Source organism: Lissotriton vulgaris, chromosome 11 (genome assembly GCF_964263255.1).
Source record: "Lissotriton vulgaris chromosome 11, aLisVul1.2, whole genome shotgun sequence".
NCBI lineage: Eukaryota > Metazoa > Chordata > Amphibia > Caudata > Salamandridae > Lissotriton > Lissotriton vulgaris.
Window position 1 is genome coordinate 1,062,868,022 of NC_141699.1, and position 12,598 is coordinate 1,062,880,619.

General features: G+C 40.6%; 1 protein-coding gene across 2 annotated transcripts in view; it reads right to left on the bottom strand.

Moving 5' to 3' along the window:
* The window catches only part of LOC147684075 (dehydrogenase/reductase SDR family member 4-like), a 138,236-nt gene that overhangs the window by 32,290 nt on the left and 93,348 nt on the right, over positions 1–12,598 (bottom strand). The window contains exons 6-7 of one of the 2 annotated variants that reach the window (XM_086944428.1): positions 7,961–8,012; positions 3,904–4,038 (exon numbers count right to left, since the gene is read on the bottom strand). In XM_086944428.1, coding sequence (XP_086800554.1) covers positions 3,904–4,038; positions 7,961–8,012 — 187 coding nt within the window. The remainder of the gene's footprint in view (positions 1–3,903; positions 4,039–7,960; positions 8,013–12,598) is intronic. The other variant, XM_086944429.1, reaches the window with a different exon arrangement.

Genomic DNA, 12,598 nt, shown 5'->3' on the forward strand with positions numbered 1-12,598 from the left:
TTTACGACCGTTAAGAAAATCAGCAGCTGTCTTCCAAAATGACTTATTGTCTTTCTTGTAGTACTACATACAAATTAGTCCATAGTGAACTCTTCCATTCTCTTTTAGCTTTATTGATTACTTGCTGACACATCTTCACTTTCTTAGCTATGTCTAGCTATATTTTTGTCTTAATGGCTGCAATAAGCTCATTGCTAATTAACACAATCAGTAGTTTTTTTGGCAAGAGCTAATTTATCATCAAAGTCATTTATAACTTGCAACATTAATTGCACCAAGGTCCTCATATCGTCCCCTGGCATACTCTCTCACTATTACAACACACATCTATTTATTTTGTGCCTTTAGGAAGCACAACTTCCAGGGAAGTTGTACACAACAAAGAGATAAAGACGCCAGTATCCCTTACAATGAACAACATTCTTCTTCAAAAGACATACATCTCATTGTCTATTTCAGCACGACTTAAGAACATGGCATGAAAGTCATCCTACTGCCAGGGAGAAAAGGAAGAGCAGAGAAGAGAGGAAGGATGCAAACAATTGGCAGATGAAGAATGAAAGGAAGGTAGCTAGCTCAAGGTGTAGCAACAGAGAGGGCAGCTCTAAAAAATAGAGGTAACAGGGATGAGAGACAAAAACAAGGCAATTAGCAATATGTAAATGATGCAATGAGGACTTTAAAGAGAAGGAAAGAATGGTAGAAGCCATAGTGAGTTAGCATTAAGCAAGAGTGCAGTGTAAGGGGCCTTAAAAAGCGGAGACGAAACAAGGAATACTTGGATGAGTTCAGAAAGAATTAGCACAAATGCGTTTTTAGTTTTTTAGAGATTTACATTGGGGCATTTAAGCATCTCCAGTCAACTTTAGGGGGAACTTGAAAATAATTCTAAACTTTTGCATACCAGTCTTAGAATTATTGGGTTCTTTAGCTTTTTGTTAGTGCCAATGATCTTGAGATATGCACTACGGCGATAGGTTTTTAAAAGTGGTACATGCCAATTTGAACTTTATTCTAGCTTCTAAGAGGAATCAATGGAAATTCTTAGAGCTGGGAAAAGTCAAATTTCCTTTACCTCAAGAGCAGGCTTGTAGCCGAGAGAAGTAGTGCTTTGATCGGGGATAGAGCAGAAGATGAAGTGCCAGCCAAGTGTGCCAAACTATTGTTTGTTATCACCACAACCTCCACTGTATGTCAAAAGCCATTAGGTTGAAATACATTTGCAGTTTCATTATAGCACGAAGCATGACTCTTGTTCTTTTTGGCTGTATGCTCAATTTAAGGGGACATAGACACATCTGGTTCAATCTACATACCAAGTGATATGTCACTGATGGCCAATGCCAATGAGGACAAATTCATGTTATTTTTTATTTTATTTGATATTTGTAGGAACTTGTTCAGTGTCCCAGGGCAGAAAGTGGTTGCTAGGCTCAGATTGTGACAACCAAAGCTTTTTACCACTGATGACCCCAGACTTAATCTCACTTTTGAACCCAAAACTGAGCACCAAATACACACCCGTAACACTTAACTCACAGAGTAGATGCCAAGCAGTCCAAGGCTTATTCTGTGAGGTGTTTTAGGGGTAGAGAATCTGAACAAAAAAACATGAAATAATTTAAAAAAGCAAGGAGCTAGTATATTCGTTTATAAAAAGAAAGAACTTTATTTCTATTCTACAGGCAACATACTTAGTGCACAAAATCAGCACGGGGCACTCAAAAGTAGTGCATAGGGGAAACAACATCGGTGGTAATTTGGTGGCACACTATTTAATGGCAAAGTGTGTTGACCCTGGCATTTCCTGAGAGAAAACTCAATGGACCTATTTGGCTGATTAACTCCCTGGTGACACGGTTAGTTTGAGTTGCAGCAGTCCCTCTCACTAATGTTACAGTCCCTTCCCTGTCAGGGTGCATCCTGGATTTGCGTTCTATCTGAGGCAGTTTGCACTAGCATCTAGCGGGAGGATTTGGTGTTCTCTATGGTGTACACAGCCCAGATCACACCGCAGGCAGTGATCTTGCCTAGCCTGCCTCACTGATGTACAAGTGGTGTCTTTGGCACCTAGTAGAGAGGAGGCAGCATATGTTCAGGATGAGGATGCTCTGGTGAAGTTTTAGTGGTTGCAGATCATCAGCTCTTGCACTTGGGATCTTCCTCAGGCCCAAACACAAAAATGTACCACCCAAACAAACTAGGTGTACATACTTCCTTGTCATGGGAATTACGTAGCCTTTAGTGCAAGCTCCTCAGCAGCTATGACTCTTGATTCCTTTTATAAGGGATAGCAGATGGCAGTTCAATCTTCTTTCAGTTACACAAGGTTTTTGTGACACTTTTTTAGTTAAGGAACTCAGCTGTCTAAAAGAATCTTGGTAAGTACAATCCAACAAGGTATGCAGTTTTGTTCCACTGTTGGGTGAATTGAGGTTCTCAGTTCCTCACATGCACAGAATGGTGCAGGTCCTTCCCAGAGGCAACAGTAAATGGTTAAGCATCTTCTACTTCATCTCTTTCATCTTCTCTCCCCTTCTGAGCAGATCCTTCCTCATGCAGGTGCAACTTTAATTCCCTTCAAGAGCAACTGATCTACTAAATCACTTTAAGCAGGTTCCAGGCAGCTCCCCATGGCATTCTTGGGTCAAAGTCCACACATTACTGGTCCCAAATATGGCAAGGTGAGTTGGTGGTTACCCATCACTGGAGCTTAAAGAGTTTCATGGTCAGCACAGGTGTAGGAAGCCTGAATTCAGGAAAAGAAATTGTAACACACATGCTGGAAGTTTCCATTCCATTTTTAAATTGCAGAAGGCAGGTGTGTAGGGGTTTGAATCTTGGTGGTCCTGCCCATTTGCTTATTTCCCTCAGAATGGTTTAGCCATGGTGTGTGGCAGGAAATGTGATCATGAAGGCTGGTGGCAATGGATGGTGATGGGTGTCTCTTGTCAACAGCAAGCCAAAATAAGAGCAGAAAGCCAAAGGATGCTGCCCAACTTAGCTATCTTTTAACTTATGCCCCTCCAGAGGGCAGTGGGTCAACAAAACTCAACATGAAACCAATTTACTTAAAAAGGACCCTCTTTCTCTTTTCCTTATCACAATACAGTAGGAAACACTACCAAGGACCCTTATATAGTTCACTGGGAAGCCCTGCAATTCCACATCTGTGAACTATGCTCCTTGCCCAAACATCCATCTAATGTGCCACTTGAAACAGTTAGCACAAAAGGAACCCAGTGTGTCCACATCCACATGTCTGAGATGCTCTACATGCATCCTTTATACATCCAAGTAAGGTATATACATGTGACAATGCCCCACACAGATGAGTGGAGGATCCAGTCATGGTGGACTAGCAGTCCAATTTAGGAAAACACAGGAGAGATAGGCCATTCTTTCTAACAGACAATAGGTAAAATATCTTTTTCTGCTATTACAATCATTTCACTGCCACCACGGTCACTTTTGTAAGCCTGTCGAGTTGACTGTAGTAACATTTGGCAAAGAGGATGTACATGGTGTTCCTACTAAACCACAGAGTATGGTTCAAGGTCTCAATTCTTGTTGTAAAGTGTATAAATGCATAAGAGTGATTGCTGAATGTATGAAGTAAACAGTTAACAACTACAACTTGCTAAAGATGATTTTCAGACAGGAGCACTGGGCCCTTTCCTCTGTCATATGAGTAGTGATACATTGCTTAATTCTTGATCTGTGGGTACGAATGATAATTTCAGTTTACTCTAAATTCAATTTAAGCAGGTTTGAACACATCCAACAATGCATGTTCTGGAGTCACTTTATTTGAAGATAGATGTCCTAAATTGAGATCTGCATTTCATCTGCATACACAGGAGTACCCCCTTTACCTAGTTGTTTAATGCTGACAATACTTACAGGACCTTTCATCGAGGTCCTCGTCACTCCAGGCGCCAATGAGTTTAGCCGAATATTCATTGGAATTAATTCTGATGCCATAATCTTGGTCAAACCAGCGAGGGCAGTCTTACTGACACAGTAGGCACCAAAATACTGTTGCAGGGAGGAAAAGAAGAATATTTACTTAACTTCAAAGAGAGACATGAGGAGGATGAAAGCCCAATTCACAGAATGCTTTACACACTTTACAAAAATTCGAAATCATGCTCTACGGAATCAATATTCCATGCAGAAATACATTTAGTAAAGAAGAAAAGTAAGATTGGCAAATTGACTTTTAAATATGACATTTGAAGAAAGGAGGGAAAATAGTATATATTTGGTGAGAGGAAGAGGCAGCTACACTAAAGATTTCCACATATCTACAATGTATTATGTTGGTTGTATTAACAAAATCATTGCAGATAGATTCTCATATAAAATCCAAACAAACCTTACCCTACCACCACACTACCCATTAAGAAGAGCAGCTGCTACTGGAGCAATTAGGTTTTTCCCAGCGTAATAACCATGTGCCTCTGCCTTTGGCAGGGCCGTAACACAGGCCCCTGAAGCCCCCGCAGTCCAGGGGAGACCCCTCAACACAGCACTCTGGCTGCAGAACTCCTGATTGAGCCCTGAGGGGGGCCCCTCCACGTGCCTGCAGAGAGGTCCCCACGAGTTTCGCTACACCAGTGGCCTTTGTACAACATTGACCTGGGTTTCCTTCCACCAAATGGACATCCGGTCACAGTGATTGCACCCCTGCCTTATTTAACTCCCTTTCTGTTAGGGAATTTGCTTCAGAAAAATTTATACTGAGTGGGCAAAACAATCATAGTCTCAGCTCGCCTTTTACTTCAGTACATCCACTAGTGAGGCAGATTTACTGAAGACACAGAGATGCTCATCAGGAAGAGGGGATTTTAAATATGTGGGTGATCCTCTGGTATCAGCGTGGGGGGCCACAGTGTTCAGGAGGCTAATAATTCCAAGGAACATTACTATTCAACAATGTAACATAATCATAAAATGAAGTGAGACACTGAATTGGAGTTTATGGCCACTGAGGCCTTGATTGCTTATTATGCCTACTGCTCCAACATTCTCAGGCGTATACCAAACTTGTCATGATTGTGGAACTGTTTGAATAATTAACATCCTGAACAACCTGAGAATTAGTAACACTTGGTAACTTATAAGCAGCAATGGCATGTTATAATATTATAACAATTTAGTAATGAACATTGATTCAAAGACTAAGGGCCCACACAACACCCATGGATTCTGAAGCCTTCCCAGATTCATCAGAAATCATAAACCTGGGAATACGTCAAAATCTAATGCTATCCCAGGGAGGGCGTTAGGGAGGTGCAACGAGGAGAAATGTTTTAATTTCCCCTCGTGTTTTCCTATTTCTATGTGTCCTGCACAAAAAAGAGGTAAACGCCTGATATGATTGAATTTGTGCCGGAAGATGTCCCTTCCTGCACAAAATCAATCAGCCCCACATGAAGGCACCCTGGTGCAAGGATGCCTGCATTGGCACATGGCAGCCCATTGTGCACCAGCGCAGGGGATAAGGACTGGAATGCACCGTATATCATAGATATGATGCATTCCTGCGCTTTTGTTTTGACGTCGGGCAGTGCAGCAAGATTCCTTGCGTCGCTGCCCTATGTCAAAACCTCATAAATGAGTCCCGATATTTTTACCTTTGATATTCCTATCCACAATATTTTTCTGTCCCAATATTGTAATATCACAATATTATTTTTTGATATTTTGTCCAAACACCAGGATTGTCTTACAGACACACCAACAAGGGTAAAGGTTGGAAGTCTCTCTAACTTTGGACATACCTAACATTAATGCCGAAGTATGATAATCGATTTTTTTCAAGCTGATGAGATTAATAAATTAAAGATACTCAACAAATTTTTGCCCAGATTTGGACGGCAATCATGTGGATAACATAAGAATCTTCTACTCAGCATCTGGTGTACAATGAACCATCCCAATGTACCTCAATGAAATTGACCCACAGGTGATTAATAAAGACAAACAATCCTAAAAAGGCATTGCTGCCTTAGTCATAATGTTTTTTAAGATCTATGGATTAATAATATAAAGCCTCACAATCTAAGATTATAAAATTATCAGTCTATTGACATTTCACAGCACATTCTCCCAAGTCCTGCTGAAAAGGGGACATATATAAAAATAAAATACTCATACTTGGAGGGCTCATTTGAACCCATTTCACTTTCACTTCTTCATTGGCTTGACTTTTATCCATATAATGTAAGATGTGTGAAATCATAAAATCATAAATGGGGATATGGAAAAAAAAACTTACTTGTGAATGAAGAATTCTGCTTGTAACCTTTCGGATGATTTCAGTGCTTCTTGATGAACAAACTGGAAACTGGCAAACAACTAACGTTTCCCGGTCTTTTAAACTCAAATCTCTGAATTGCTATGCTAATTCCAGTTATGCACGGAGGAGTTCCCACAGCAATGTTTTATATCTTGCCAAACCTGGTCTGGAGTCCATATGATTTTGAATGTCACATTCTTTAGCAATGTATGCTCTTCACTACCAAAAGGGACACTGAGCCACCCCTCAACACTGTGTAATCATGTGGCAACTGATAACCACTAACTAAAATACCTTAAAACCAAGGAGTGCAAACTCACTGCCTCAATTGGAGCCTTATACACTATAGGCCTGCTACTGTTTTTATACAGTCAGAAAATGGCAAACTCTCAATGACAATTTCTCAAACAACAAGCTCAGAATATGTAATGGGACTAGCCTGAATAGATACATTTTGAAAGTATAAACAAGTTAACAAGGATAAATTAACAATAAACGCTAGTTTGTGTAGCAAAAAGACTGTCTATTGTGTGTAGGTATGGTATTTCTGAAACTCCACTTTTCCAGCCAGTAATCCAGGGAAGAGTAGACATGAATAAATACACTTGCAACCCAGAGGTATTACCACAAATGCTAGACATTTTGCAATTAATCTTGGTGCTGAGCTTATGCCAAACAGGAGTTCTTTGAATGAGTAATGGTTGCCATGTTCTGTGAACGACACACATTGGTTATGGGCTTTATGAATAGGTAGATAGAAATATGCATACAACAAGTCCAATGTGTTCCAGAATTGCTGTTCCTCCTATGTTGGGAGAACTTTGTGCAGAGTAGTCATCTTGCAAGGTACTTTTTTGATTTATCTGTTAGCGAGTATCAAGTCTAGTATTAATCTCAGTGTGCTGTTATTCAGAATGAGGAAGGGGATTGAATACATGGTCCTGCCATGTTTTGCTGATGGAAACTCATTTTGAGTATAGGTAAATGGTCTCTGTTCTGTCGTTTTCAGTGGATAATCGTTTTGCAATTGGTCTTCTTCTATAGCATAACCCAGTGGAAGGTACCCAATGATTCAAAATTGTTTTCCCTCCACCTTTGTGAGAAATGCTCAATCATCACTGTTAGCTGTGAGTCAGTGTGGATGCACATGTAGTCAGCTTTTGGAGGGAGAGTTACATCTTCCTTGATGGGTTGATCTAGAGTTTCCGTGGCATTTATTACTTGTAGGATTGATAAAAGTGAAAAATAGTTTAGTTTTAAAAAAATTTTTTTTATATTAGCAAGGAATCACCCAATTCTGGTACCAGCCACCACAGTGCCACATGTCTACATACAAAAACTATTCTAGAAAAAAGAATTGTAAAAGCCAAGAGCCAGTGCCAAACCGGTTGGCTTTGCTACTGCTTTTTCTGTGTGGCTCAGTATATATTAGGCATCCGTAAAATTGAATGGTGTAATACACCTTTACGGTAAATGGTGGCATTTGTGGTAAATACTTAAAGCAGACAAGTTGAAATAGCAAAAGAACACACTGCGTTTGTTTCACTGTGTCCTCGCATCAAAAATTAACACAATGAAGCATTCGCATTTTACAAAATGACGTGAGAATATTTACCATTATGCCACCTTAGTTAATACATAATGAAACATACTTACTGGAACAAATGTATAGGCAGCTGCAGACGAAGTCAGGACAATGGACCCCCCCCTGTAAGAGAGAGATGAGAATCAGGATTAGAGGCCGGATGGGTGTGTGTGGGTGACTGCATGCGCAAATACCTGTGCAGGCATGCACAAATGTATATATGTTTGTGCATGTAGAGAGCATGACTGGTTCTGTATGTGGTGTTTGTGTCAGCAAGTTTGAATGTGTACATGTGTGTGTTTATGTGTATGGTGTTTTCTTCGTCGGTGGTTGGAGGAGAGCAGGGACGTTTAATAAACATTCAAACACTTAGCAGAATAATTTTTTCGCCACCCTGCTGAACTATGTCCTATTGCCTACAATCGCGTACTGCATGCTCCTGCTGCCGTTATATGACTATACCTTTACTATGCAATGCCTTTACCATGCATGCATTTACAATGCTGTTCGTTTACCATGAATGCCTTTACCACATAAGGGCAATTTATTTAAGGTAAGATAATCCCCTATACGTGTGTGTGTGTGTGTGTGTGTGTGTATATATATATATATATAATTATATATATATATATATATATATATATATATATATATATATATATATATATATATATATATATATATATATATATATTACCTACTGGCGATAGCCAGTAGGTATATATAGTTAGGATTTTTTCTCTATGGAACTTTTGAAAATTCTATGCCTAATAACTTTGGCGTTTGTGGACGGAATTGGCTGAAATTTTCAGGAAAATGGCACATTTTGTTTCTGAGCAGCTCCTGGAAATTTGGGGGGGGTTCGTCAAGGGGGGGCCGAGAAAAAAGGGGGGTCCCAAAACACGTTTTTCCCATGTTAATTTCCATAGGGCGGTTGGCCTCACTTTTAGCCCGAACGGCTGAATGGATTTCCACGAAACTTGGCAAAATTGTAGGGACTGTTAGCCCGATGTGCCTTTGCTAGGTCTCAATATATGTGCTTCAGTGGATTTTGAGAAATTAACGTTTAAAACAAGATATATATCTGTAACAGCGCTCCGGGTAGCGCTCCGGTTCGCGAACTTTTCGCGTATCGGAACTTTGCGAAGCGAAGCTGATTGGCTCTCCGGTGTCTGTCAACATTCTAAACAGTCCGGAGCGGCCGCCATCTTGTCTCTCGGTAGGGTCGAGAGACAAGAGGAGGCCAAAACAAAGGGGGAAATGAAGGAAAGGGGGCAAAGGTAGACCCCTTCTGACCCCCTAGGATTGATGAGGGGGATATTATAGAGCCACGCGGGGCCCAAAAAAAAAAAAAAAAAAATTCCGATTTTTTTCGCCGTAGAGACGCGTCTTTGTACGCGAACCGGGCAGCTAACCGGGCAGCTAACCGGGAAGCTAACCGGCAGTGTAACGGGAGTCTGAGGAGTAGCTGATTGGCTGTCAACATTGTAAACAGTCCGGAGCGGCCGCCATCTTGTCTCTTGGTAGGATCGAGAGACAAGAGGAGACCTAAACAAAGGGGGAAATGAAGGAAAGAGGGCAAGGTAGACCCCTTCTGACCCCATAGGATTGATGAGGGGGATATTATAAAGCCACGCGGGGCCAAAAAAAAAAAAAAAAAAATCCGATTTTTTCGCCGTAGAGACGCGTCTTGGTACGCGAACCGGGCAGCTAACCGGGCAGCTAACCGGGAAGCTAACCGGCAGTGTAACGGGAGTCTGAGGAGAAGCTGATTGGCTGTTATCATTGTAAACAGTCTGGAGCGGCCGCCATCTTGTCTCTCTGTGGGATCGAGAGACAAGAGGTGGAAAAAAAAAAGGTGTAAATGAATGAAATGGGTAAGGCAGACCCCTCCTGAACCCCTAGGATTGATGAGGGGGCTATTAAAGTTCCCTGCGGGGCAAAAGAAAAAAAAAATTGCGATTTTTCGCGGTAAAGGTGCTTCCTGGTACGTTAACCGGGCAGCTAACCGGCAGCGTAACGGGAGTCCGACATATTGTGTTTTTTGAACGTTTGTGATATGTGCACGTGTGGTTTTTGTCTAATTAAGGTTAAAAAAATATATATATATCTTTAAGCGTGTTCTGGCGCGCTTACGTTTTGGGTTTGGTTTGCGCTGCAGAGACGATACGTCACGGTTATGCGATGCATCATGAGGCGTCTCACGGGCTACGTGATACGTCACTTAATAAAGAATATATTTTACAGCTATAGATATTAGCTTTTAAAAAACCAATGAAATTCACAGAAAAAACCATAGGTTATAGACCATATATAGTTAGGAATTTGCATTTACAAAACCTTGAAAATTCACTGAAAAAACCATAGGTTATAGACCATATATAGTTAGGGATTAGCATTTAAAAAACCTTATTTTATTTGCACAAAACCATTGAAATTCCATATATAGTTAGTTGCACTAACTATATATCGCGGACCCGCAATCCACTGCTAATGATGTCACATATTACATCATTCATGACATGGTCAGTGACATCACTGATGACATCACTGATGACATCTCAAATGACAGTGAATTTTCAAGGTTTTGTAAATGCAAATTCCTAACTATATATGGTCTATAACCTATGTTTTTTTCTGTGAATATATATATATATATATATATATATATATATATATATATATATATATATATATTCAATAACAAAAGTCCAGTGCAGTACGCTCTCAGGAATCAAAAGCTCAGCCGGAAGTATATTGCAACCTTGGTTTATTCACACATGTGTGAATAAACCAAGGTTGCAATATACTTCTGGCTGAGCTTTTGATTCCTGAGAGCGTACTGCACTGGACTTTTGTTATTGAATATTAATTTCCGGCGGCTCCGCCGGAGTGTACGCCACTTGTCTACGGGTCACCACGTTGCAGCAGGAGCGGCTTTGTAATTGGATATATATATATATATATATATATATGCTCCAGGTTCCCCCAAAGGAAAATGAAAACGCACTCACTCGTCTTAATGTAATTTACAGCGGTTTATTAATCCAACCCTAACCCAACTCGTTTCGCTTCTTACAAAGCTTGCTCACGGGATGTTGAGCCAGTTTCTAAGTCCTTCTTTTAACACTGTAACACATGTGACTTCCTGTGGTGCATGCTGGTTAATGTAGTCCCCACTACATCAACATCACCAGGATGCTCGAGATGTGTGTCCTTTCACTTCGAAATAAAGGTGAGAGCATTCTTATTGAATTGCAGAGTGTTCTATGTTTCCTCTTTAGTGAGTTCAGTTCATGATGGATCTCTCTGGTGAGATGGATCAATTAGTCCTTTAGCGACATCCGGTGCTATTAGCAGTTTCTCTGTGTTGATCATCCCCCTCTAGTGGGCGAATGTCTTCAGAGTATCTGGGTGCCAGTTCATTGTTGCTATGACATAACTAAAGATGTACATAAAGTTCTTCCTTGAGGTTCAGGCCTCTAGGTTCAAGGGTTCTGAAATTGAGGATATGTTTTGACTCTTTTCTCCTTAGGCTTTTTAGATGGTCACCACCCCTTTCTGTGAGAGGCATCTGTTCTATGGCACAAAATTTAAGTGATTCCAAATTGCTGTCGTGGAATTGTTCCATGTGTTTCGCCACAGCATTTGAGCGGTCTTTGTTGGTCGTTGCCCTCGTGTGCTCTAGTATTCTCTTTTTTGCTTCAAAGGTAGTACTACCTATATATTTTTTGTGGCACGGACACTCTATTAGATACACCACATATGAGCTTTTGCAGGTTAGATGCTGGTGTATTTTCCACTTTGTACCTTTTCTGATTTAAATTTCTTTCGTTGTTTTAGTGATCTTACACACTTTGCAGTGTATGCACGGGAAGAAACCTTTTCGTATATAGCCAGTCATTCTTCGGTGTTTCCTTGAAGTGGCTGTTTACCAGTTGGTCCCCCAGGTTCCTTGCTCTTCTGTATGTGATATTAAGGTGATCACCTATGATTTGCGCTAGCGTAAATCTGTTTTCAGGATTGGCCAGTGATTTTGTATGATTTTAGACAGTTTGTTGTTTTCGGCACTGTGAGTTGTTATTAATCTGATTACATCTGTGTCTCCTTGTGGTTCTTTTTCTTTGTGTAGGATTTCCTTACAATCCTGTGCTTGTGCTCTGCTCAAGCTTTGTTCCACCACTTTCTTTGGGTATCCCCTTGCCAGGAACCTTTTAGTAGCGTTTCTGCTATGTCGTTGAAATTCACTATTGTCCGAGAAGTTTCGCCTGAAACGTAGAAATTCTCCATATGCAATGCTCCATTTGAGATTTTTGTTGTGAAAGCTGTTGCCATGAAGAATGGCGTTTGTAGCTGTTTTTTTTCGATGTAAGGTGGTTTGCAGGGTTCCATTTGCAATCTAGATTTCTGTGTCCAAAAAGGTCACCCTCTCTGAGCTTATTTCCCATGTAAATTTTAGATTTGTGGTGGTGTTGTTGAGTTTTGCAAAGAACAAGGAGAATTCCTCTGTGGTGCCATCCCAAATTATTAGCAAGTCATCGATGAATCGCAGCCACAGAATGACTTTCTCATACCATTGATAATTAGTGGTGTGCCATGCCAGATGTTGCTCAAACCATCCCATGGTCAAGTTGGCATAGTTTGGCGAGAAAGAGAAGCCCATGGCACAGCCTTTTGTTTGTTTGTAGCCTTTTTTGTCGAACAGGAAG